The sequence below is a fragment of the Thamnophis sirtalis genome, unplaced genomic scaffold (assembly GCF_051295495.1).
Source record: "Thamnophis sirtalis isolate CommonGarterSnake01/CBP01778 unplaced genomic scaffold, rThaSir2_p1.2 scaffold_5, whole genome shotgun sequence".
Taxonomy (NCBI): domain Eukaryota; kingdom Metazoa; phylum Chordata; class Lepidosauria; order Squamata; family Natricidae; genus Thamnophis; species Thamnophis sirtalis.
This window is the reverse complement of record NW_028261385.1, coordinates 115,097,125-115,123,208: the sequence shown is the minus strand read 5'-3', so window position 1 is coordinate 115,123,208 and position 26,084 is coordinate 115,097,125. Positions and strand designations below refer to the sequence as shown.

General features: G+C 37.8%; 1 protein-coding gene across 2 annotated transcripts in view; it reads right to left on the bottom strand.

Moving 5' to 3' along the window:
* The window catches only part of LOC106548952 (melanophilin), an 82,924-nt gene that overhangs the window by 41,920 nt on the left and 14,920 nt on the right, over positions 1 to 26,084 (bottom strand). For both annotated transcript variants that reach the window (XM_087716660.1, XM_087716661.1), the window contains exons 3-7: positions 18,194 to 18,415; positions 16,435 to 16,571; positions 8,548 to 8,636; positions 6,589 to 6,714; positions 5,713 to 5,914 (exon numbers count right to left, since the gene is read on the bottom strand). In XM_087716660.1, coding sequence (XP_087572786.1) covers positions 5,713 to 5,914; positions 6,589 to 6,714; positions 8,548 to 8,636; positions 16,435 to 16,571; positions 18,194 to 18,415 — 776 coding nt within the window. The remainder of the gene's footprint in view (positions 1 to 5,712; positions 5,915 to 6,588; positions 6,715 to 8,547; positions 8,637 to 16,434; positions 16,572 to 18,193; positions 18,416 to 26,084) is intronic.

Genomic DNA, 26,084 nt, shown 5'->3' with positions numbered 1-26,084 from the left:
CATTGAATTTCATTTTATTAGATAGTGCCCAATGTTCAAGTTTGTCAAGATCCTTCTGTATCTTAAGCCTGTCTTCTGGTGTGTTGGCTATTCCTGCCAGCTTGGTGTCATCTGCAAATTTGATGAGTTCCCCATTTAGTCCCTCATCCAAATCATTGATGAAGATATTGAAGAGTACGGGGCCTAAAACAGAGCCTTGGGATACTCCACTGTATACTTCTCTCCATGTAGATGCAGTTCCATTGAGGACTACACGTTGAGTGCGGTTGGTCAGCCAGTTACGAATCCATCTGGTGGTGATGCTGTCTAACCCACATTCTTCTACTTTATCTAGTAGTAGGTTATGATCTACCTTATCAAATGCCATACTAAAGTCCAAGTAAACTATATCGACGGCATTCCTCTGGTCCACTAATTTTGTCACTTTGTCAAAAAATGCAATAAGATTACTCTGGCATGATCTGTTTTTGACAAACCCATGTTGGCTTTTGGCTATTACTTTGTTTACTTCTAGGTGTTCGCTAATTCGTTGCTTATCTTTTCTAGTATCTTTCCCGGTATTGAGGTCAGGCTGATAGGTCTATAGTTTCCTGGATCTATTTTTTTTCCCTTTTTTGAAGATGGGAACCACATCAGCTCTTTTCCAGTCCTCTGGCAGTTCCCCGGTGCTCCAGGATCTCTGAAAGATATAGTTCAGTGGTTCTCAGAACCACTGAGAGATCTCATCTGCTAGTTCCTTCAGAACCCTGGGGTGTAATCTGTCTGGTCCTGGTGATTTGAACTCGTCTAGGGTAGACGGGTGCTCACTTACCACTTTCTTCCTTATTTCAATTTGTGTTCCTAATCTGATTTTTGTGGTGCTGTTTTTGATAGGTTGGACTGTTTTTTCCCTTTGTGTAAAGACAGATGCAAAAAATGAGTTAAATAATTTTGCTTTCTTCCTGTTGCTTGTCACCTTCTTGCCACTGTCTCCCAGCAATGGACCAATTGTTTCCTTAACTTTTTTCTTGTTTTTAACATGTTGGAAGCTTTTTTTGTTATTTTTTACTTTTGTGTCAAGCCTTTCTTCATTGTGAGCCTTAGCTTTCCTTACTTCATTTTTACAGGCTCAGGCTATTTGCTGATATTCTGCCTTAGTTATGTCCCCCTTTCCACTTTTGATACTTATCTTTTTTGTCTTTCAAATTGTCAGATAATTCTTTATACAGCCATGTTGGTTTCTTTTGGGAGTGTTATTTTTCTTCTTCATTGGTATTGTGCTAGACTGGGCCTTTGTAATCTCATTTTTCAAAATTTCCCAAACTTCTTGAGTTGCTTTCCCCTTGAGGATTCTCATCCATGGAATTCTTCCCAAGCTCCAAGTTTATTGAAATTAGCTCTCTTAAAGTCCAAGACTCTAGTTTGACTTTCTTCTACTACTTGTGATTGCATAATGTTGAATTCCAATATTGCATGGTCACTTGTCTCCAGGGTTCCTATGGCTTCAACACCTTCTATCATTTCCTCTCTGTTAGTGAGAATTAAGTCCAATATGGCTGATCCCCTTATTCCCTTCTCTACTTTTTGGGAAACAAAGTTGTCTGCTAGGTTCGTTAGGAACCTGTTGGATCTTCCACTTGGTGCAGAGTTTGTTTCCCAGTCGATGTCAGGGTAGTTAAAATCTCCCATTATTATTGTGGTGTGCTTCCTACATACCTTATTAGCTGACTAGCAAAAAGTTCATCTACTTCCTCTGCTTGGTTGGGTGGCCTGTAGTATAGACCTATGGCAATATCATTTCCCCCCCAACCTTTCATATTGACCCAAATTTTAGGCAAAAGAGGGGAATGAAGACAATAGAGAAAAATCAGCAAATACACTTTATGGTATTACAGGGCGCACATAAGATTTAAATTATTCTTGAACTGGTATTGTAAGCCCTTCAAGATTCAGGTTCTTTTTTCAACAGGGACAACTCAAACCATGATGCAAATTAAGAAAAATATATATGCACATGTAACAGAAAACCAGTTGAGTGAATTCAAGCCAGTCCCTTTTCCTCAATCCTAAACCACTTCCAAAAATCTTGCCAAGAAATCTGCAGGCACTTGGCCTGGGCAATTGCCAGGAGTCAACAGTGGTTTTAAGGCACCAAAAGGGGAAAAACAATTCTCTGCAAACAAGCAATTTAGAAGAAATGTTCATTACAGATGCTAAGATTCAGAGAAATACGTTTTTTAGCTATAAATTTTAATTGGAGTACCATTAATAAAGGCAGTGTTGTAAAATTTCCAAGACTGTTTTCTGTAAAGAAGTGATAAAAGATGTACGACTACAGATCTGAATTTGCTGGGTGATCTATGCCTGATTACCTGAGCCATATTTTTTCCTTCCCACTCTTGCAGAACTTTTCCCCTTGCAGTGATTGCTTAAATAAGCTATCTCTTGTTAAACTGCTTTTCTTCCCAGCCCAGGGCTCACTTAAAAGGTACCAAAGGGCAGGATAACAAGCTCAGCTCTGTGACCTTACTTGATCAGCTGTCCCTGTGTTCTGAAACTGTCATGACCCTAATCAATTTCATTCTAAATACTTTCTTTGGCTTCCTAGCTGCTCAAGGGTCAAGCTTGCCAGTAAGCTAAACCAACAATTGACGCTAAGGTTTTCCTTTCAATGTGTACTCACTATTGTGTGTTTACTTACTATCTTGTAATCTCTTCTCTCCAATGAGTTCCTACTTTCTCCACACCCCTTTTCCACCTGGCCCGACCTCTGAAAGACTGAAGCATCACCAGTAGTGAGAACCCAACATCAAAATGCAGAAGCTCCTTCCTTTTAGAAAAATCTCTTAAGACTTTTCCTCATTCCCTTCTTCCCTCTCTCCTTTCCTTCTCCCCTTTTCCTCCCATAAGACACTGAGCTCTGCAATTATTTCCCAAATTTCAAATGCTCAATATTATTTGGTAATCAGCTAAGTTAAGAAGCAAAAGAGTTAAATTTGTGATTCTTAAACTTTAGGTCTTTGTTCAGAGGTTGTAGTCTGTGGTCTTGTTTGAGAGTAAAAAACAGATGTAAATCAAATAAATGCAAGCTACCAGTATTTAGCAGGAGATATTCATGAAAAGAAGAAGTGACTGATAAGTCCAGCTGCTAACTGGGGTAATTCAAAAGGGCAATTTCAGAGTGTGGCCCAGTGATGGACATCAGTGGTAAATATAGGTAGCCTGATCAATAATGTATTCAGAGATTGAAGTAATTATATATGGGAAGATATCCCCAGAACTCAGGGCTAACTGACAAGCCCATAGTAGGTGTATAATACTTAGGAGTGGGATTCCAAGAAGGCAGAACCAATTGACAGGTATTGTTATCTTGCAGCAACATAGGCCACAAGCAAATTTAATAAATAATTAAGTTATTATGGATATCACAAAGGATAAGAAAAAGTGAGGGAGGGGCATTATACTCTAGAATAGTAAAAAAAAAAAATCTGCATTTTGTTCCTACCAGTTCTTATGGTTTGTATGATGAAAGAGAATTTGCTTCAGAAATACTCTGAGGGGGAAAAATAGTTTTAGTTCCTTGGTGGAATCTGGGGTTGTTATTTAATTATAGAGTGGTCAGGATGTGTATACGTATACGTGAATATTTTATCTTTTATCACTTCCTATTTGCTTGCAGGCTCCCCAGATTCCTATGGTTAAGTTAAATTCAAATGGAAGAAATTGTAGAACAGTTTTAACAGCAACAATATTTTTACCACTATCAGAATTTTTCGTTCAATAACTTCTTTCTCAGAAGAAATTAGGAGCAATCCCCCATCTAATTTCTATGCTCATAAACTTGGAGAATTTTGAATGGCCATTTCTGCTTAGCTCTCTGTGTGTGGGGCTCTGCAGTGATTCATTTGCATGTTTGAAAACATGCACCTTGAAGTATCATGCAAATAAAGCCATATCTATTTTGAGCTCCAGTCTTAAGGTTACTTTGAATATATGATACTATCTTTTATTGAGTGTGACCAGTGATCCATCTAAGGTGGGTCCAGACACATAAACTAGAATCTATTTTATTTAGCATGCAAAACTTAATTTTTTGAGCTGTAGCTTCTTCCTTCCCTGTTCTACTTCTCAAATATCCTATGATATGAGACAAGAATTTACAGCAGATTGACATGAACTGTCCAAGCAATCTGTTTGGGCCAGGATCTCCAAATACTTTACCTTGATATGAGTTATCTCATATATTTTTACAATCTCTGTAGCTAAATTGGAAAGCTTTTGTTAAAAATGGGAGGTTCTGGAACTTTGCCTCTTTATTCCCTAATCCAGGTCTGAGGCTAGTTTTCATCATTTTAGTCATCCAAATCACCTGTAAGTTAAAAAAAACCTATAGCAAATTAAAAAGACATTATTTGCAACCCGAGGAAAAGCAGATGGCTGATCACTGCTCATGCACTTTCCAGTGTTTGTCACCTTGTTATAAGAAACAACATTAGGGATAACTTGGTTTCTGATAATTTCATTTCCTAGATATTTATAGTACTGATAAAAAATGAACCCTCTGACACAACAAAGACGTGGAACATAACTAGATTGTACCTATTATACAGAAAATTTAATTCTCTAAAATTCTGCAATGTAGTAACCAGTGTGAAAATAAGAAAATATTTCTGCCCTGTTCTATGATGATGAGAGGTACATCAAAGCAATTATATTTCACCATCTGCCTTTGTCACGAATCTGGATGCATTCAGATTCAGGCATTCGTTTCCTATGTCCAATGGGCTGACTAAGACTGTTTTCAGCAGGAAAGCCTGCTATAGATCTGGAAAACGTGGGAACAGAATTTTCCCAACAGTATTACAGAATAGCTGATAGGAACGGAAGCAGTAACAAGCTCATCATTTCTGAAAACATGCAGTACATGAATAAAGCTAGAAGTGTGAAAAACAAATGTCTCTCAGCCTGGGAAGAATTTGTACTCCTTTGCAAACAGAACACCAACATTTTTTAGTTGGATCATATTAATTTTTTAAAATTCTTTTCATGAATTCGATGTGGCATATATAACATTCCCTCTTCTTATCTGTTCCTGTAACCATAACCCTGGACAATAGGCTGAGCTAAAAAATAATGAGTTGTAATATTTGTTGTGACATGAAGAGCTGCATTGGTGGCTGTAGGTAGTTCATTTATTTCCCTTCCCAAAAATACTCTCAGTCAAATTAATCTGACAACTAAATGGATCACTTATAATTGTAATTTTGAAACCAAATGTATTCGTAGTTTTCACGGGTATAGATATGCTGGTCTTGTTGTATTTGGGTCTTTTCCCGTGTAAGATTGAGATTGTCTTGGCAACGTTTTGGCGAGGTTTCATTTAGCATTTCCACTTTTGAGTCTTGAAGAAATATTTTCTCTCTATGGTTTTGGCCAACTGTTCTAATATAACAGAGAATACTTTAAGTTCCAATATAAAAATACCTAGAATTTTAAAACTTCAATTTCATTTACATGACAGTTTTTATTTTGCTGGAAAGATTGTGAGAAAACTGTTAATGATGGGACAACTTTTTGTGAATTATGAAAGAAATATAAAATCACTGCATGTATGCAAAAGATGATATATTTCTGAAAGTTTGAGCTGTCCCAAAAATACAGGATTCATTGTTAGGTAAACACTGCCTCTAACACTGGCAATTTAAAATTGTCTCTAATGCAAGAAGCACCTACCAGCCTTGGGGATTGTTTCCAGGTTTTTGGTATGTGAGTTGCCTATAAACTGGACTTCCGTGCTGAATTCCTGTTCTGGAAGAGCCGTGTGCTTTCCTTGCTCTTGTAAGATATGATGGAAAACTGCAGCCAAGTCTGCTTCTGCTACCATGGAGTCCTTCTGCATGGAGACTTCCTCATCATGTGGAAAATCTTCAGTGATCTAAGAAGAATCATCTGTTGGTATTAATAAGCAGGCTACATATTCTCTCATTTGCACACTTACAATTGTTCTTTTCCAACAACTTCTTAATCCAAGTGCATTAATCCAAGAGCTTTAATCAGTTGTGGTATAATACGCCCTGTGTGCCAAAAACATGCGAATACATTTTCATGGGGCATAGACAGGGTAGAACCTGGTCAAAGTCAAAGACTACATTAAAACTGAAAGTTGACTCTTAAGCCACATTTCTTAATATCTGACAGAAATTCAACCCGTCTACCTACATTCTGAAAATGTAGGAAAACTGAACTCATCCAAGATGCCAAAGGTAGCAAACTCTGATGTAAGAAGCTACAATCCCAAGCTATGTTCTCTCATCATGAAAGAATCTAAAAAGGTTTTTTGCCCAGTTTATTGCGTTAAGATGGTCATTCCAGGAGGTGCTGCAGATACAGTTTCTGCTGAGAGACTCACACTACTAAGTACATGGAACGTTTTGATTTTTTCTGAAAAAAGCAAAGAGCCCCAGGCATCTCAGTTTTTCAATAGTCTTAGTTTAAATATATTGCTCACATTTAGGCTACACATTAGACTAACAAAGTTCAATGAATAGAAAAGAAACTGAAAGAACAGAAGAGGATCATAGATTCATACCACCACCAGATCCCTAATACCTGAACGTCTTCTTTCCCAAGACATGGAGAAAACTGGACAGATTGACGACGAGATTGGGAAGAATATTCTGAGTCGGTTTCAAAATCAAAGGAATGTACAGAAAGTAGGCGCTTTTGTTTGCGCATCTTAGGAAGCACAAAAAGCAAAAGATTTAAATTTTCACTGCAAATACAAGATATTACATTTCACATGATCTTCAATAAAGGATAACATCCATCCTGATATTTACTGTATGATAGTAATAGCACTCTAGGCTAGAAATGCTTCAGCCAATATATTCCATTTTCATCAGGCCTCTGCATGTAGTCATACCTGGTGATTTTATCTCAAGTCAAGAGGTTAAATTGCAAGAAGCATTGCTTAAACCTGGGAATATCAAGACTGTAGGTGAGAAATCAAAAAGTACTGTGTTTTCCCGAAAATATGACATGTCCTGAAAATAACGCCAAGCCACATTTTTCGGGTGGGCAAAAATATAAGCCCTCCCCCCAAAATAAGCCTTATGGAAAACTCCTCCTCCAGCCAGGCATAGTGCCACTCACCAACCTAGCGGTATCCTGAAGTTGCCAAGCCGTGGCAACAGTGGGGGGGAGGCGCTCACGTTGCTTGGCGCCTTCGGGATACTGCTAGGTTGGTGAGTGGCACTGTGCCCAGCTGGAGAGGGGGGTTGCCGGGCAGCTGCTCTCTTGTGAGCAGGCTCCCAAAGAGCCAGGCACAGCCTCGGGCGAACGGCTGTGTTTCGCTGTCGCAGCAGCGCACTATAGCAGCCATGAAGCGACCACGCTCATGAGCAGCCACCTGACAAACCCCCTTTCCAGCTGGGCACAGCGTCATTCACTGACCTAGGGATATTGTCAGCTCCCGCAGCTTGGCGCCTGTGAATTGCCAGTGAATGGCGTTCTGCACGGCTGGAGAGGGGGGTTGCGCAAGAGCTGTGCCTCCCAGCCTCACGATGCCCTTGCCCAACTCTCTCTGCCGAGCCAGGGCACCTCTGCTGCCACCCACCACCGCTGTCCCAGCACAGTTTTTTCTTCGGCTTTCAAACCACAAAAGTAGGATGCTGAGTCTTCCGGCAGTGGCCGCTCTGGAAGTACGCTCTATGGTTGTGGGTCAGCTGCCGGCAGAGCGTACACCCAGAGTGTACAACCATAGAGCGTACACCCAGAGCGGCCATTGCCGGAAGACTCGGTTTGGAAGCCGCAGAAAAAGCCATGCTGGGATGGTGGTAGTGGGCGGCGGCAGCGGAGGTGCCCTGGTTCTGCAGGGAGAGCTGGGCAAGGGCATCGTGAGGCTGGGAGGCGTGCGAGCGGAACAGTCGCTCGTGCAACCCTCCTCTCCAGCTGTGCAGAGCGCCATTCACTGGCATTTCAAAGGCGCCAAGCCACGGGAGCCGGTAAACAGGCGCTCAAGCGGCTTGGCGATACCCCTAGGTCAGTGAATGGCACTGTGCCCAGCTGGAAAGGGAATTTGCGGGGTGGCTGCTCATGAGTGTGGTCACTTCATGGCTGCTGCTGTTCGCCCCTGAGGCTGTGCCCGGCTCTTTGGGAGCCCACTCGCAAGAGAGCAGCTGCCCGGCAACCCCAAAACAATAAGCCCTTCCTTTGATAATAAGGCCCAAGCCATATTTTGTTGGCCAAAAGAAAATAAGACCCTGTCTTATTTTCGGGGAAACACAGTATCTTGAAAGAAGACAGTGGAAAATATTCCTTCCTTGAGAACTCAGACATGCATGAGGCATGAGCACATTTCTGGAAATGTATCGAAGTTACCAGAACTTTTGTCTGGACTGTTCAAAACCAAGAGAGATTTGTGTCAGAAAGCTACAGTAACCAAAGCACCTTTCCTCAGATAAACTCGGAGAAGGGGGCACAGTGAGGAAAAGGATGATATGATTTAATAATGAAGTTCCACATTATGTAAAACACGAATGGAAAAAAAATTACATGAATTATCCTTACCCTGGCATAAGACTCAGATTCTGCTCCATCCACATCATCACTTGTTTCCCCCTCCTCATTCTCGTTATTCCTGTACAAGTGATCATCACCTGGATAAGAAAGACACATGCTTATATGCAAACAAATATATGTTGATCAGATGCCTACCAGAGAGGCTACAGCTCAGTTACAGACCAATTTTACATTCCAAAAGATGTCAGATTCAATTGTTGCCATCCTCTTTTATCAGAAAAAAACAGGATATTCCTCAAGGTGATTATATCTATAATTTCCTGACCACTTATAGTAATCCACAAGAGACCACAGAATTCCATTTAGAAGTTTCTCCAGGGCTCAATTGGAGTCAGTCTATCTACTTTAAGACAATAGCCAAATCCAAAATGAGGTTCAGAAATTGGGCTGTTGTTTGTTCCCTTGGCAAGTATGGAACAACATAAACAGCTCTAAATTTTATCTTATAATAGACTTGGATTTTTTCCACACACATTAAAGTGCATGAGGGAATGCATCCTGCCAAGATTCATTGAAACATGTTTAGGAATTTTAAACTATACTTCTGTGATTTTTGATTGTTTGAAAAGAAAATGCCTATACGTAGGTTGTTTGAGGACATAATTTGAACACATTTTCAATCATAGAGTTCTCTGGAAAACCATTGTAGCCAGTTTCAGATCAATGAATAAAAGATTTCTGGCTGAACAGAAGGATCTCCAAGAAAGAGAACTGATTCCCAAATAATATGATGGTGTTCGTTGGGGGCAGGGAGGAATGAGAAATTAAGAGAAAGGAAGAGATTTAATGAAAACTCTGAATGGAAAAAAGGGAGAAAAATGAAATGAATCATTTGCTGAACTAAACTGAACTAAACTGCAAGGAAAATGAAGCAATTAATAATAAAAACAAGACAACTTAAAACACAAATCAGATCTCAGAACCAATAGGTAATGGTGCAATAATAGCTTAACAACATGTTTATGATGATACAATTAAGAAATTAGGAACAAAGGCCTGGAGCAATCTGAATAAAGGAATCAAAACACTGAATGGAACGGCCCTTTGGTCCAATTCTCAAATGGTCCCCACCCCACCCCGAAGCTATTTTCTTAAAAAAGCATTTTCCTTTCGGAGTTCCCCAAAGCTGTAAAATCCTATTTTGCATTAGCAAGCTACTGAACAAACATCTTGGAAGTGACCAATGGCAAACCACTTCTGCATCATGCCAAAATAAATGTTAGGCAATGTTACAATTTTTGTCCCACTTCTGCTCAGGACATCAACATCTGATGTCCATTTCTAGGGGTTTGGGGTTTTTCGTTTCTTTGTTTTGAATGGATGAATTCCTGCCTACAATATGGACTCAATGTCTGAAATCTGAAATAGTAAGAGACTCAATTTTCAAGATTCTTTCAAAACTACAACACTATTTTAGCATCTTAAAAAAATTGTATGTTTTTCATGAGCATGAAAAAAGCAACTTACTGGTGACATCTGGCAAACTATGTACTCTGTCACGCAGACCTAGAATAAAAGAAATTAAGCTATCTTAAATGAGTAAACATGATGTAGGATCAAAGCTAATTACATTTATCAGAGTTTATAGCTAGTCAACAAAAAGCAATAGAAAATAGCAGCCCTTTTCCATATCTGTGAAATGGCGTACAAGCCATTAAAGGAATGAACTAAATAGTTAACAATAATTGTGCACACTTGGAATGTGATAGGGACATCACTGCATTCCACTGATTGTCCCTGCACTATGAAATGTGTGCAAGAATGAGAGTGATACCCCCTAGACACACTCATGTAATTGTGCCAGCCTTTCTCAAAGCCTGTTGATTTAGCACAAACATAATGCACCCAATAAATTATTAGAATGACAAAAGGACAGAGTATCTGAGTTTTTCAAACTTGAATCTGTGAGGGACCTACATCTGATGGTCCCAGGAGGCAGGGCTTGATGCCGACCTTATGGAATATTTTCCCTCCAAATTTTGGTTTCCTTCATCACTGTTAATATGCAAGAAGGCCCTTAAGGTTTGGCTTTGACACCAGATTTGGAGATCCTAGGAAATCAGTGACAAGTTATAGTAGTTTCCTTAATATGGGTGAAATGTGGTTTTCATATTTCCCCCCGTTTGTGGTTTGTATGCTTCACTTTTTGATGATTTTTAAATAATAATTGTTTATATTTTATATTTATATTTTATAATGATGTTATAATGAATGCTTTTATATTGTGATTTTATTTATGTTTGGATGTTGCAGAGTCACTTCTGGTGAGATTGGCAGCTTTATAAAGACAGACAGACTGACTTTAAGATGTTGGGACTTTCAGAATTTCCCAGTAAGTATGTAAATCCAAATCAGAATATTCTCTTGAATTTTAGCTGAATTTCCTCAAGATTTCCAAAAGTTAGTTCTCAGGCAGATTGCAGCTAAATTTTCATTCAGATTGTAATAAAATTTCTCAACACACCTATCTTATGGCTACAATAGATATAATTTTTTCACCTATTTCAACCATATAGACCAGGGGTAGTCAACCTTTTTATACCTACCGCCCACTTTTGTATCTGTTAGTAGTAAAATTTTCTAACCGCCCACCGGTTAGAAATAATATTCCGACTCTTCTTTGTCTTTTAATTTTAGTGTTAATTTGTCCATCTCTGCACAATCCAAAAATTTTTATATCACTAATTCGTCTGAGGGGATATTATTTTGTTTTCAGCATTGGGCAAACGCTATTCTAGCTGTGGTCAGCAGATGTGCTAATCTGTCTGTCTATCTAACCATTTTCAATAGTGTATTGGGATGTGTCGTGGCTTCCATAGTGGAAAGCCATGTCAGTATTTTCATGTAGTATTTTTCTCTAATTTTATTCCAGATCTGTATCAGTGCATCTCTAATATAGTGTCTATGAAAGTATTTTTGTTTCTTTTTACCCTCTTCCCATAGGAAAAAGTGCCACCCCATTTGCAAATCGTGGCCCTCTAATGTTAGTATTCTTTTATTTTTTAAATTTATCCAATCCCTGATCCATGTTAATGCTGCTGCTTTGTAATAAAGCTCCCAGTCAGGGAGTCCCATACCATCTCTGCTTCTGTCATCCTGTAGAACTTTCAACTTTATCCTGTCTTCCTTCCCTTGCCATATAAATTTTAATATAATCTTGTTCAATTCAATTAAATTTTTTTTTCTAATTTTATGTGAATTTTTTTGAAATAAGTATAATAGTCTCGGTAATACATTCATTTTTATCGCTGTTATTTTCCCTAATAATGATAATTGTAGTTTCCCCTATAATTCTAGATCTTTTTTTATTTGTTGCACTAATTTTGTATAATTATTTTCTTTTAAAGTTGAGTACTTTGCAGTTAGCCATATTCGAAGATGTTTAACATTCTTTGTCACTTGCAGTCCTATTATTCTTTCTAATTCTTTATTTTGTTCTTCCTTCAAATTTTTAGTTATTTTAGTCTTTTCTCTATTAATCTTTAACCCTGCTACATCTCCATATTTTTCTAATTCTCGCATTAAACTATTTCCTGTTTCTAGTGGATCTTCTATAATGAATACCAAATCATCTGCAAAGAACTGAATTTTAAACTCCTCTCTTTTAATTTTAGTTCCTCTTATCTCCAAATTTTGTTATTAGCAGACTTTCAAGCATCAGGATAAATAGCAGAGATGATAGTGAGCAACCCTGCCTTACTCCTTTCATTATTTTAAAGGTCTCTGTACTTTCCCCATTTAATAATATATTGCCCTTTGGGTAGAGTATATCGTTTCTATTAATCTTTCAAATTGGTCCCCTAATTTCATATTCATAATTTGTTGCATCATGAATTCCCAATTTAAATTATCAAATGCCTTCTGTGCATCCAGAAAAACAAGTGCCACTTGTTTCTCTGGATGCGCCTCATAGTACTTTAAAATATTTGCTACTATACTGGTATTATTCCTAACTTGTCTTGTTGGGAGAAATCCATTTTGGTCTGGATGTATATAGTCATTTAATAGTTTTTTCAATCTCTCCGCTATTATTGTTGTGAATATTTTATAGTCGGCATTTAACAATGAGATTGGCCTATAGTTTTGAATCTATTTTTTATCTGCACCTTCTTTAAATATTAATGTAATATGTGCTTCCCTCCAGGAATCTGGTATTTTTGCTTTCATCAGTGCTCATTATGCATCTCCAACATCAAGGGTTCTATCAATTTGTTCAATTCATCTATTATTTTATACCATTCTACTGGAAATCCATCTGGGCCTCGCATTTTATTATTTTTCTGTTTTTGGATCGCCTGTTTCAATTCTAGTTTCGTTATTTTTTTTGACAACATTTATTTCATGTCTTCTGTATTGATGGTGTTTCTTCTCCATTCAGATATTCTTTTGTTTTTCATCTGCTTGTTCTCCTTTATATGGATTCTCAAAGTACTTGTATGCAATCTTTTTCTTTCCTTCCATTGTATGTTGTAATTCACCAGTTTCCTCTTGAATATGATATATTAATCTTTTTTCTCTCTCTTTTCTCAATCTGTATGATAACCACCTCCCCGGTTGAATTGCTTGCTCAAAAAAGTTTTGTTTTGTTAGTTTTAGGCCCTTTACCATTTCTTCTTGGTCTGATATATTTAATTTATCTTTTGCTAACATCCAATCCTTTCTAATTTTGTCATTCTGTGGCTTATTTTGTAAATCTATTTCTAAATTTTTAATTTCTTTTTGCCGAATACGCTATAATAATTCCGTGGGAATAAGCTTTCATAAATTTTGTATAGATGTCTGTTCTTTTGTGTTTTCCTTAAGGAATAACTCCAATTCGTTTCTACATTTTTGAATAATTTTTTTTTTCAATATTTGCAAATTTAACATTTATCTTCGTCTAGGTTTTTTTTCCTTCCCGGTTGTGATCCGCCCACGTATTTGGTAATATTTCAATTTTATGCATTTCAACACCAATTTCCCCATTCATCCATGCCATATCAATCTGTGACCAGGATTGATGTGGATTGGAGTAAAAGGTAATTATTTTTTTCTGATTCCATTTTTCTCCAAATATCTATTAAATTTAGCTCCTCCATCATCTCAAAGCAAGTTATTGGTAATACCTTTTTATCTTTAATTTTTTTGACACTTATGTAATCTTTTTTACTGTCCACTATGGCATTATAATCTCCTATTATACAAATATTCCTCAATTCAATTTCTCTAATTTTTTCATGTAGTTTTTTAAATAAAAGTCCTTCTGATTTTCATTTGGGTCATATATTGCTACCAGTAGTACTGATTTTTGGTTTATCCCTATCATTAATATTCTTCCTTTTTGGGTCTGCATAAATTAAATTTGTCTTTATCCCATCTTTAACATATATCGCTATCCCTTTTCTTCTGCTGATGCTGTATATAATTTTCCTAATTTAGGACATTCCAGGTATTTTATATCTTGTTTTTTAATGTGTGTTTCCTGTAAGCATATTATATCTGCCTTTTGTTTTGTTAATTTTGCCCATATACGCTTTCTTTTTGTTGGCAAATTTAAACCATTAATATTTACTGACAATAATTGAATTTGTTCTTTCACCCTCCTAATTCTCTGCCTGTCTTGTTTTTGGTCTCACTTCCTTCTCTCTCTGTTGCTCTTTCTCCTCCCTACTACTTTCTCCTTGTTCTCCTTCTGTTATTCTCTGTTGTTGTTCTTCCTGGCTTCTATATTCCAACTCCTCCTTACTGCTCTGTTCCTCTTCCGGGCCTACTAGTTGCTCATATAAATCTTGTGCCTTCTCCAGATTGTCAACTTTAATCCTTTTCTCCTGCCAAGTTACCAGCATCCCTTCAGGTACCAACCACCTAAATAGTATATCTCGTTTAATCAGTTGTGTCGCCAGAAATCGATAGTCTCTCTGTTGCTCCCTCACTCTTCGCAGGATTTGTATCTTTTTTCCTTTGTACACCATCAGCTTGTCTCTTGTTATTCTATAAATTATATCTCTCACTTTTTCCTCGCGAATCTAATATGTACTTCTCTAGGCAATCGGTGTCTTCTGGCATAATTAGTGCTTACCCTGTATATATCATCCAATTCATTTAGGATCTCATGCTTGTCTCTTTGTAACATCTCTGCTATGAATTCTGATATATAGATAGATAGATAGATATATAGATATATAGATATATAGATATATAGATAGATAGATAGATAGATAGATAGATAGATAGATGATAGATAGATATAGATATAGATAATTATAATTTCATTTTAGAGTTTCTAAGAAACATAAATATATAAAACTACATATAGTAAAATAAATAGTGTCTGAAAAAACAGAATATCCATGAAGCTTATCTGTGGCATGAGGGGTGGTGAATACAACAAGCAAGTATCAAACAATAAATAGGATGTTCACTAAACACAAATAAGTAGCTTTGAGAAAACTCTGGCTATACTGAAGAATGTGTTAAAGGGAAGAAATTGGAAGTTAATGTGTCCCAAGAAACCAGCAGAAAATCAGTGCATTTTGACTAAGAGAATGAAAATGAAATTCTAAATTGGACCCAAAGAGCCATAACTGGAAAGAAAATAACCACAAGCAAAGTTCAATAAATGCTTGTACACAGACATATGACAATTCTTTTGTGGCTATTTAAACAAAAAAGGATACAAATCCTTAAGGCTTTTACAGAAGCAGATATTTTTATAGTATGAAGTATATCATATGAAGAATATATTTACTCAAATCCAACTCCATAATACTAGGCTGTTTACACCAGTGTTATATTCCTACAACCCTCTCGCCCAGTTTAAGCCCTGATTATCTGTAAAACAACGTGACATTTTCAGTTCTAAAACTATACCAGTGTTCTAAAAACATACATATTATCAAATGGGCTGTGCAATTCTTTGCTTTCAAGTGCACAGACTTATCTTAAATTTCTTAAGTTAAGAATACATTCCCCTGGGATTGTGCAGCTTCAATGATGGAGCTATACATGTCCCGTCACATTGTCTGAAGCATTTTCTTCCCTTGCCAACTGAAGCACCCTATACAGGACTACTATATTTACAAGATGCTTCCTTTCAATAAAAAGCATAGCATAATGACAACTTCTTACATTTTGCAATATTGTTGTTTAGAAACTCCTGCTTATCAATCAAGTATATTTTTGTTACAATTTTCAGTTGTATTATTTCTGGTAATTATTCTGTGGTCATTGAGAAAAAAAGGATGGTAGAAATCAATGATTTTTTAGAACAGAATATTCCTAGTTTTACTAATCTAAAGTATAGGTAAGAGTAAACACTGGAGCTCATAATTAGACACTTTCAATTATTATATTGGAGGCAGTATGACTGTGCCACAAAACTTTATTTGAAGCAATCAAGAAAGTGATATTATATAGTCATTATTACATTATCTCTCCATATATTATTATTATATCTCCTGGCACAACATACCAAGTTTGAATGCTGGAAAATATGAAAGACCATTAAATACTTAGTTGGTATTTTCACTGTTACAAACAACTTATTCTTTCAATTTTTTCATATTATTATCTTTAGAATAGTGGGTCTTTTTACTTTCAGATGGATATCCCTAATTTTAAAATGAAATACTTACCAAATAACTCATTCCAACTCACTATTTCCAAACCATTTCCCAGTAGTGATTAACTTTCTAAAATAAAGTTAATGGGGATCAAACCAGCTGGAAAACCACATTCTTTGGCCTGAGAGTAATGTAATATGTGGAAATAGACTGCAGTTATTCAGAGATAATTATAGTGATGTGCTATTTAATTCGGTATCCCGTGATTTATAGAATCTTCCAAGCTCTCTAAAGAAAGTTACTGAGAAGATCTCAGTAAGACCATTGCTCATACCAAGCGAAGTAGAATTTGTTTTTGGTCCATGAGACATCCTTCCATAGAGACATCGCATCACCTTAGCACTCCCAAAATGCTTGAAACGAGTTCTGACATGTTCATAATACCATTCCAATGATCCAGTTTTGACAATCCTGTCCAAGAGATGAGAGACGGTACACATGTTAGCCAGGATGAATTCTTCCAAATCTTCTATCAGTTAAAATATCGTGACTGGTTTCAGTGAGGGAGACTGAAAATATTCTAGAAAATGATAATGCTTTCAAATGTAACTAATAAACCTGAGGACTGTCAATACATTACTTATATTCAGGGTAGTCATCTAAATAGAAAAAACAGGGTCCTGCTGTTCTTGAATTTGTTTCAACACCAATGTAACCCGCAAGCCAACCCAAAGTTGTCTTAAAAGGCAGATGGTGACATAAAAAGTAATTAATAAATTAATTAAATACAATTTACATATTGACTGTTCTCATTTTAAGAGGGAACTCTTTAAACAACCAGTTACTCACATTTTTCTTAACTTTTGACTCAAAGTATCAAGATTAAGGGTTTTTTTATACAATGCATTAATTATCTGTGTATGAATAATGCAAACATAAGGCTGCATTTTCTCAAAATTATTCTAGGTAAAGAGAATTGCCTTTAGGTTTGAAGTAAGATAATGTGATATTGAGTCAGAAAGTAAGAGCCATTGTTCAGAAAAGTTCTAAACAATATCCCACATTTGGTATTGTTTAGATATGGAATAGTCCCTAACTGATGAGGATTATTCATATTATCTGTGTGTTTCTATAAGATTATATGAATAATACTCTTCAATTAAGGACTATCAAGGCAATGATGTTGCTGAAGAAATTAGGGTAAATCTGATTAGTTACTTAGTATTGCCAGTTTTTGATGGCCTAGGAAGTAAGGAACAAAAAGAAAATGGCTGCTAAAGTATAGCAGAAGAGGCAGATAAAACAGAAGTATTGGCCATAAATAACAGTGGAAAATCCATAAAAAATAGGATTTTTAAAAAGATTTTAAAACTTTTATTGCTTTAGCATTTTAAAAGACAAAACAAGGACAAGGCACAGCTCTTATCTTTGCACATTTAACTTTGAAAAATATGTCATTATACATATATTTTAAAACATTTTTAACATAGTGTTAAATATTTGCCAATCTAGAAAGTGGATCAAACTCTCATATTCTAAGAATGGGGGTGAGGGGGGAAGCTGCTTCAAGCTTATCCAGAAGACATGTGTTGTGTCCTCTGGATAATTATAGTTTAAGCGTCTCCTTCTTTTAATAATGGAAGATGTCAGTATTAGTATCTCTCTCTCTCTCCCTGCCTCCCCGCCACCCAATCTATTCCTTCCTCTAATTTCTACTCTCATAGATGTCCACAGAGAGAAGGGATAACAAGTGATGAAACATACTTTATAACAGCATGACACAAATTTTATATAATTGCATTCAGCATTGGATCACAAGGTTAAAAGGATACAGTTTGTAATTCATCACCATGCAGGCTTTATATTTTTTCTCTCATCAGGACTAGTTCTCAGTTCTGGATATACAGCATTACTAACGGGAGGTAAATTCAAATGAACCAAAACTAAACACAATATTCTTTGTAAGACTTGCTAAGTCATGAAAGCTATGCTTCACATGAGAAATTAAAAAGTTTCAGAAAGTTACCACTTAATGTCTAGTCAGAACTGTAATAAAGAAAGGAGATCACAAAACTCTTGTCTAGCCCACTTACCTAACTAGGCGGCATGGATCACACATCCAACCTTTGTCCTTTTTGTTGTACTGGCTGCAACTTTTGCATATGTACAACTGACAGTCCAAACACTGGCGTTTGCTGTTTAATAGAAACTTAAAGGGCTGCAGGCAATGGATACAGAGTCTTTCGTTGAGGTGGGATTGACTGGACAATAGCTCCCGCTTAGTGCTTTCTTTTTCAATTTTGCATTTTAGATCCCTTTGGGGGGGGAAAAACAAACAAAACACCATCATCTGTTTATCACACACCACTCACAGTCATATATAAGCATGAATTTCTGAAAACTGCAAGCCCTCCAGAGTGTGCAAATGTTAGAAACGATCAGTCCAACTAAAGGCTCCAGGAGAACTCAGGGGAGATGACATTGACAACTCATGACATCAAGGACCATCTCCAACCCACCATCCAAGCACATTCCCTCCCGTCAACATTAACATTTCTATGTTATGATTCAGGCACTGTTTCCCAACTCTTCTCTACCTGGGCCTTCCACTGCCAGATGACATAGAACGTCAGGTCTTCTAATCCTGCTCTGTTGGCTGTATCTTCACTTTTGCAAGGCTGAATAGGAAGGATGCAACAGCATTTTCTGGAGCATGACCATATACTTGGTAATGAAAAGAAACCCTGAAACCATATTCAGCCAATATTCATTATTTTTGTTTCCCACTTTTGCTTGGGAGCAGGAGGTTAGATTGGAGACAGATATCTGTTGTTTCCTAATCAGAATTATAGAAAAATTATTTGAAATGATATGGATGGGAGGCCATTGTCACACAGTCATCAAGATTGGAGTCTGGTGCAAAGAAGTAAATTTATCAACTTGGATAATGCTCTTAAAAAACTCTAAAGTCTTCTATGATTCTGGATGAAACTGACCCAGGCTGCATTTAAGGAAGATAATGGAATGAAATAATCTAGTACAGGGGTGTCAAACTGGCGGCCCACGGGCCAGATGCATCAAGTGCAGGCCATGCCCACCCGGGCTCAAAGGCAAAAAAATGTCATGATCACGTGATGCGACTGATTTTGAGACCTGTGATCTAGTACTTTCCTTACTTCTCTCTTCCAAAATACAAATCTGTGGATCCTGCTGGATCTTTAACTGTTTTTGATAGTACTGACTACAATGAGACAACGCAGCAAGGCCCGATGGGCAGGGCCAGCTTATTGCAGTCAGTTTGCCACCACCAAGTTGCTTCTGCCAACTTGCCACTCCCAAGTCACCACAGGGCAACTCACACAGTTAACTCACCACGGGGACAACTCGCTGTGGGCAGCTGGAGGCAGAGCTGGGCAAGTGACTGAGGGAGCAGAAGGGAAGAGCACAGAGTGGCAGCAGGTGATATGGGGATGAAAAAGGCCACTACTCTGTCCATCATTTGCTTGCTTGCCTGGCTCTCCCTCCGGCTGTCCACAGTGAATTGTCCCTGCAGCAAATTGACAACGTGGAGTTGTCCTACGGCAATTTGGCAGTGATGAGTTGGCAGAGGAGACTTGGTGGTGACACGTTGGCAGAGGTAAGCTGATCCTGCTGAGCTGGCCAGGCCGAATTATCCCATTGTAGTCAGTACTATCAGAAACACTTAGTGTTCTGTTGGAAGTGGCAACTAGCTGCAGTGAGCCAGCCATGTCAAGTTGTTCTGGACCCTAAAATATCATTTTTGGATTGGCTTTGTCATTTGGGGGCACAACATAGTAATGCGGTGGTTTCCCTCCCACCTATGAGCCATTTTCAGAAGACAGAATCTTCCTTTCTTGCCTTCATGACAGTTGAACTTTTATGTTCATGCTGTTTAACCTTTAAATAAAGCCACTGACTGAATCTGATTTCTTGGACAGAGATTACACTAATTGGGTTATTATTATTCTGTGGTATCAACTGAATAAAGAGACTTCCCCTAAAATATTCACAGAATCCTACAACATAATCATTCCAAGCACACTCTCCACATTTCTTATAGTAAGAACACTCTAAAATTTTCTTACTGTTTCTCCAAATACGATATCCCTAATGATTTAATAGTTATATCTATCTAGTTTTTTTCTGTAAGAAAACAAGAATGGTTTCCTTCTGAATTTTTTTTTAATAATGTACAAGCCTGGCATTGACTAGTCATCCACAAAGTTGTAGCCAGGTTCAAATTAACTTTTTAAGGTTTACAAAGGTTGGGCAGATACCACCGAGCTGTGCATGTAAAGCTGAACTCTTAAAATCACAGAGAATCTCCATAGATGTAATTCTGCATAATTTTGAATTACTTTTAAAGTTTGGCTTCAGTTCACTAGAAGGGAAAGGGAGACTAATCCAGATAGATGAGTGTTTCTCAATTATGGCAATTTTAAAATATGTGGATTTTAATTCCTGTCTCCTAGGGAATTCTGGGAGTTGAAGTCCATGCTTCTTAAAATTGTTAAGAGTAAGAAACTCTTAGACAGAAGAAGCCACTGAAACAATCCCTCCACTTGGTCTGAGATTTACGTTTGCTTTTTAACTTGTTAGATGTCAACTCTGTGGCTTAGCACATCAAAAAATGTGGGAACAAGAGACTACATTTGGGTATTACTTTGAAATGACATTCATTATTTAGCTTAGTCATCTAGACTAAATGAGAGAAAAAATGGGTTTCCCATGGAACATGATTACTATCTACATCATACTCTAAAACCACAGAAGTATAAAGCAGACATCCTCTGAATAAATCTGGTGAATCTATCTTTTGTGATATTTCCCTGTAAAACAAATATTTAGAAGTTCATATTTTTTATTGATGTCATTATTGCCCTATGTGATAAACTATCATCATCATCATCATCATCATCTTTGTCTTATTTACTAAGTTGGTGGATAGCTAAGGGTAAAAAAAATATAGCTTCCTAGGTCATATTAGCAGAAGTCAGGTTCAAATTAGGGGCTTCCTCTTGATGGTTCTTAATTGCTGAATAAGAATATGCCTGAGTCACAAAATTTGAATGCTACTTAAGACCCACTAAGAGTAACATGGATAGCTCTGTTTCTTTCTGATAGTGGTTTAGGCATCTGAAGAGTATTTTCAGCACAAATCCAGTAGAAAGGTTTTGCACAGTAGATGTCAGGCATGAAAGAGCAAGTCCACATATGAAGGTTCAATTAAACTGATTTATTGTTGAAAGCTTATGTACAGAAATCTACTCAACTAACAATCAGCATCTACTTAGAATTAAATAAGGGTCAACAGCACTTAAGCGATGACGGCTTTAAATCTTCCTTTCCTGCCCTGGGCTGAAGTCAAAATCTTTGCCCCGTAAAGGAATATGGAATAGTACCTTCAGTTTGTAGGAACTAAAAGTATATTACAATCAACATCTCACATAAATGAACACTTTTAAGCTGGATTTTACCAGCACAGATCCGCCAGGTTGTCTGATAGACTTCTGCTTGCTTTCAGCACAGCTAGAAATACACAGCATCTTTTGTTTGCCTTTGAGGCGAAGATTAAAGAATGTAGTATTTGCACTGTAGGACAGGTCCTTGATGGCTTATTTCCAGGTGGGTAGGACTGGAAAGTATAACTGGAAAATTTTCATATACATAGTTAATGTTGCTCCTGTGGTATACTATCCAGCAACAGTGCACTGAGATGTTTGCTTTTTCTGTTTTCGCAAATGTCTGGAGGTATGACCAAATAAGCAAACACATTGTGTACACAGACAAAAAAGGAGATTAAATTAGGGGCTCAGCAAGTCAAATATAGAAGTTAAGCATGTGTATATATGAAAAATATCAGTGCCTAAATAGCTGATATTTTGAAACTGTTTTGTCTATGGATATCTGCACAATAAAGTAATCTTAGGTTTCTACAGTACATTTGTTTACATAATGAGCAGCTTGGGAGAGTAAGCATGCAAGAGTTAAATGTGAATAATTTCATAAATGCTGAACTTTAACTTGATTATCAGTTTAATTTTAAAATGTAAGTTTTCCATGTAGTAAGATAACATCTATCAAATCATTTGCATTTACTTTTTACAACATAAAAGAACCCAATGAAAAAAAGAGAGCTCTGCTTTGAGGAGGTTATATTCTGTTTTATTATAGTATAAGAAATAACTTAATTGAGTAACTCGAGAAAGCTCCTACTATCTGTCTACTCATGAAACCCAGTTCATTTTATGGTAGTGATTTAACTGGCTCCATAATTAGATGGTAGGAAAAGACCTTCTGCATCTTAAGTAAACATGATGGGAACCACCACATTTATTTATTCATTACATCTACCCAATTCTGGTAGATCAGGGCATCTTGCTTCTATGTAGGGGAATCTGGTACTTCACATCTCACATTTCATCATTATTTTTGTCTCACTTTATCAAGCTTATAGCTACAATTAGGATGGTTAAGGTATATGGCCTAGGACCGTGATGGCAACAGGTGACACACAGAGCCATTTGTTAGGGCATGCAAAGAGTTGCCCGGTCAGCTCAGACTTCGGCCTTCTTTTAAGGCTTTATTGAAGCCTCCGGAGTGCAAAAAATCGGCCCTATGGGAAAACCAGAAGTTTAGGAACAGACTTCTGGTTTGCTTGTAGGGCCATTTTTTGCCCGCCGGAGCCTTCAGGAGGCTCCGGAGGGTGAAAAATGGCCATACGGCCAAACCAGGTCATTTCACTTCCCTGAACCTCTGGAGAGCCTCTGGGGGGAGGCTGTTTTCTCCTTCCCCAGGCTCCTAGAAAGCCTTTGGAACCTGGGGAGGGCGAAAAAGGTGCGCCAAAAGGGGAGTTGTGTTGGTTGCGCGCACATGAGTGCTGTGATCGTGCATATAGCATTATGGGTGTGGACATGCCTGTGCACAACTCCCCTGTGCTCCCACTTTTGGCACGTGATCCAAAAAAGTTTAGCCAACACTGGCCTAGGACCTGGTCACCGGTTGCCTGTTGTTGGTAACAATCTAATCAGCCAATTTAATCCTGCAAGATTGGTATCCTATGGGTTACTCTGATTAACAATGTCATCTATTGGGACCCTGAAAGCCCACCTTCTCTATAAACAGCACCTACCCTGTGAGAGATTTCCCGAGATCTGGCAGCAATCACTAATTCACTAAAACCATTAATTTGGCAAGGAAAAGGAAGACCCCCCCCTCACTTCAACCCATTAGCCAACTTTATTGCTTTTATTGTAATTTTTGTTTGATTGTTGTGATGGCATACAAATTTAATAAATTCTTATTACCCAATAGTCTCTTGAAATTTCAGCACAATTGATACTTGTTCTCAAATTCAGATTAAGTTACATTAAGGTTAAGGCAACTAAGTACATCTTGCCTAATGAAGAGAAGGATTAGAGGTGACATGATTAACTATCTTCCAGTACACGAGGGTCTGTCACAGAGATGAGGGGGTTGACTTATTCTCAAAAGAGCCGAGGTGGCGCAGTGGTTAGGGTGCAGTACTGCAGGCCACTTCAGCTGACTGTGATCTGCAGTTCAGCGGTTCAAATCTCGCCGGCTGAAGGTCGACTCAGCCTTCCATGGTGGGTGAAATGAGGACCCAGACTGTGGGGGCAATTTGCTGACTCAATTTGCTAAAAAATCTGTAAACCGCTTAGAGAGGGCTGAAAGCCCTATGAAGTGGTGTGTAAGTCTAATAAATAATAAATAAATAAATAAATAAACAAACAAACAAATAAAAAAATAAAAGTACTTGAGGAGCTAAGAAGAAATTTTCTGACAGCAATTAACCAATGGAATAACTTGTCTCCCAGAGTTTTGTGTGTTCCATCACTGGAAGTTTTCAAGAAAAGATTGTACAACCATTTGTCTGGGACAGTATAAGATCTCCTAACTTGAACAGAGGGTCAGACTAAAAGACTTCCAAGGTCCCTTCCAGTCCTAGGATTTTATGATTCTATGATTTCATATTCTAATATATATCATTATTGGAGCAGCAATACAGAAATTGCAACAGGTAGCAGTTATCTAAAGACAAAAAAAGACAGAAGAGACCTAATTTGGAAAGGAACAAGACAAAAGCAAAGATACAGATGATAAGTGGGAAAGCTAAATTTTGGAACTGGGTTGAATCTGAATGCACAAATCATTATTCCTGCCAAGAAAATGTTCTTCTTCGCCTGATGCATTTAGCTATGCCATTTGTTGGAAGGCCTGGATTATTTGCAAGTCTCTTGTTATTTGTAGCCTCTAAATGCTTATAAATAATTAAGAGGGGATCTGGCTGCAATCACTAATTCAGGCTGGATACAGCATACTCTGAGTAGAAAAGTCCTCATAAGGTATTTAGAAATCTCAGTTATCAGAACTAGTTTTTGGTGGAAATCTAGTCTATTTTTGGCCCAGCTGAAGTGATACTTATTTCCTAAAACAGCGATCCCCAACCTTTGTGACGGTGGCCCAGCTGGGGAGGAGAGAACTCCTGGGCCATATGAGTGGTGGGCCAGTACACAGAAGCACAGCTCCACTCACACAAGATATAAGGGAAACCTTTGAGGTCTTCGGGGCTGTGGTCTTGTATTCCTTCAGACTCACTGAGGCTGCCTGACACTCCAAAAGCAGATTGGGTGTCCTGCCCAGGACAGCCTTGGCGAGTCAGCAAAGCTGAGCAGGGTACACTCATCCTACTCAGCCTCTGCTCTCAACACTCTGCTTCTGGAGTATTGGGAGCAGGTGACTTGGCAGCCCAGCAGGGGGAGGGGAACCAGTCTGTGAGAGTGGCGGGCCAGCCCACACCTCCATTCACACAAGAGAGAAGCCTTTGGGATGCCACTTGCACAAGTGGGGCTGTGTCGAAGCTTGGGAGGGACTGCAAGTGCTGCCAACTGGCAAGTAGACGTGAGTGGGGCTATATGTGCGCCAGGCCACCACTTACGCAGCCCAATTGCGAATAGGCCACGGCCTAGCAGTGGGCCATGGTTTACAGGTTGGGGGCCCTTGTCCTAAAACATAGTTATTTCTGTTCAGAGTGTTGAAAACAATATCTTCTCTCACAAAAATGATCACTACCAGAGCTTGTTTAAGAAGCAAGGAAGATCCTGAATGTAGGAGCCAAGACATTTGGCCAACAGTTAAAAGGATTCTATTTCAGCAGATTTTTGAATTATTTTAATTTTGTACTCTACATGTTGCACTGGTATTAACTCTTGGCTTTTTAATACTAAACTGTGACATTGTTGTTATGATTTTATTGCCTATATTTATTCTACACAGTAAGCTATATTGATTGCTATGGTACTTGAGACAAACAAAAATAAATCAATAAATTGACTGAATTACATACAGGATCTAGGGTCTATAATTCAGGTTGCTGCTTTTCTCAAAAAATGTGAGGAAGAGCAGAAGCCTAGCTTAACACTGAAAGTCAGTGGATAGTAGAAGCAAAAGGGGCAGCTTTCCAGGGTCCCAAACAATTCTAGATAGATAGAATAACCCATCTGTTTTTTAGAAAGGCCTATGAGACCTAGTACAAAAATCTATTCTGAATTATTCTGCAATGTGAACATACAAAGTCAAAATTGCCTAGGGAGATTTAGAATGATTAAACTACAATGATTTCTCATTTTTTTGCCAAATGTTTCTCTTCCTGAACCACACAGAGAATACAGTCTGCTCACCATGGACATAGGAAAATATTATTTTTCTGATTATGGATACTGTAGAGTTATTAATACAAATGTATACATTAAGGAGCCTCCCATTTTGATGAGTCATTTCCAGTCTCTTCCCACAAAATAAATAAAACCTTTAACAAGGCTGAATTGGGCTTTCTTGTCTCCTCAATATTTATCCCTTTTATTTCCCATACTGACGTTAGATTTTCAAGACAAAGCCCAGCACTCAAAAGCATATATTTTGTGATATATGGCAATGTGTCCT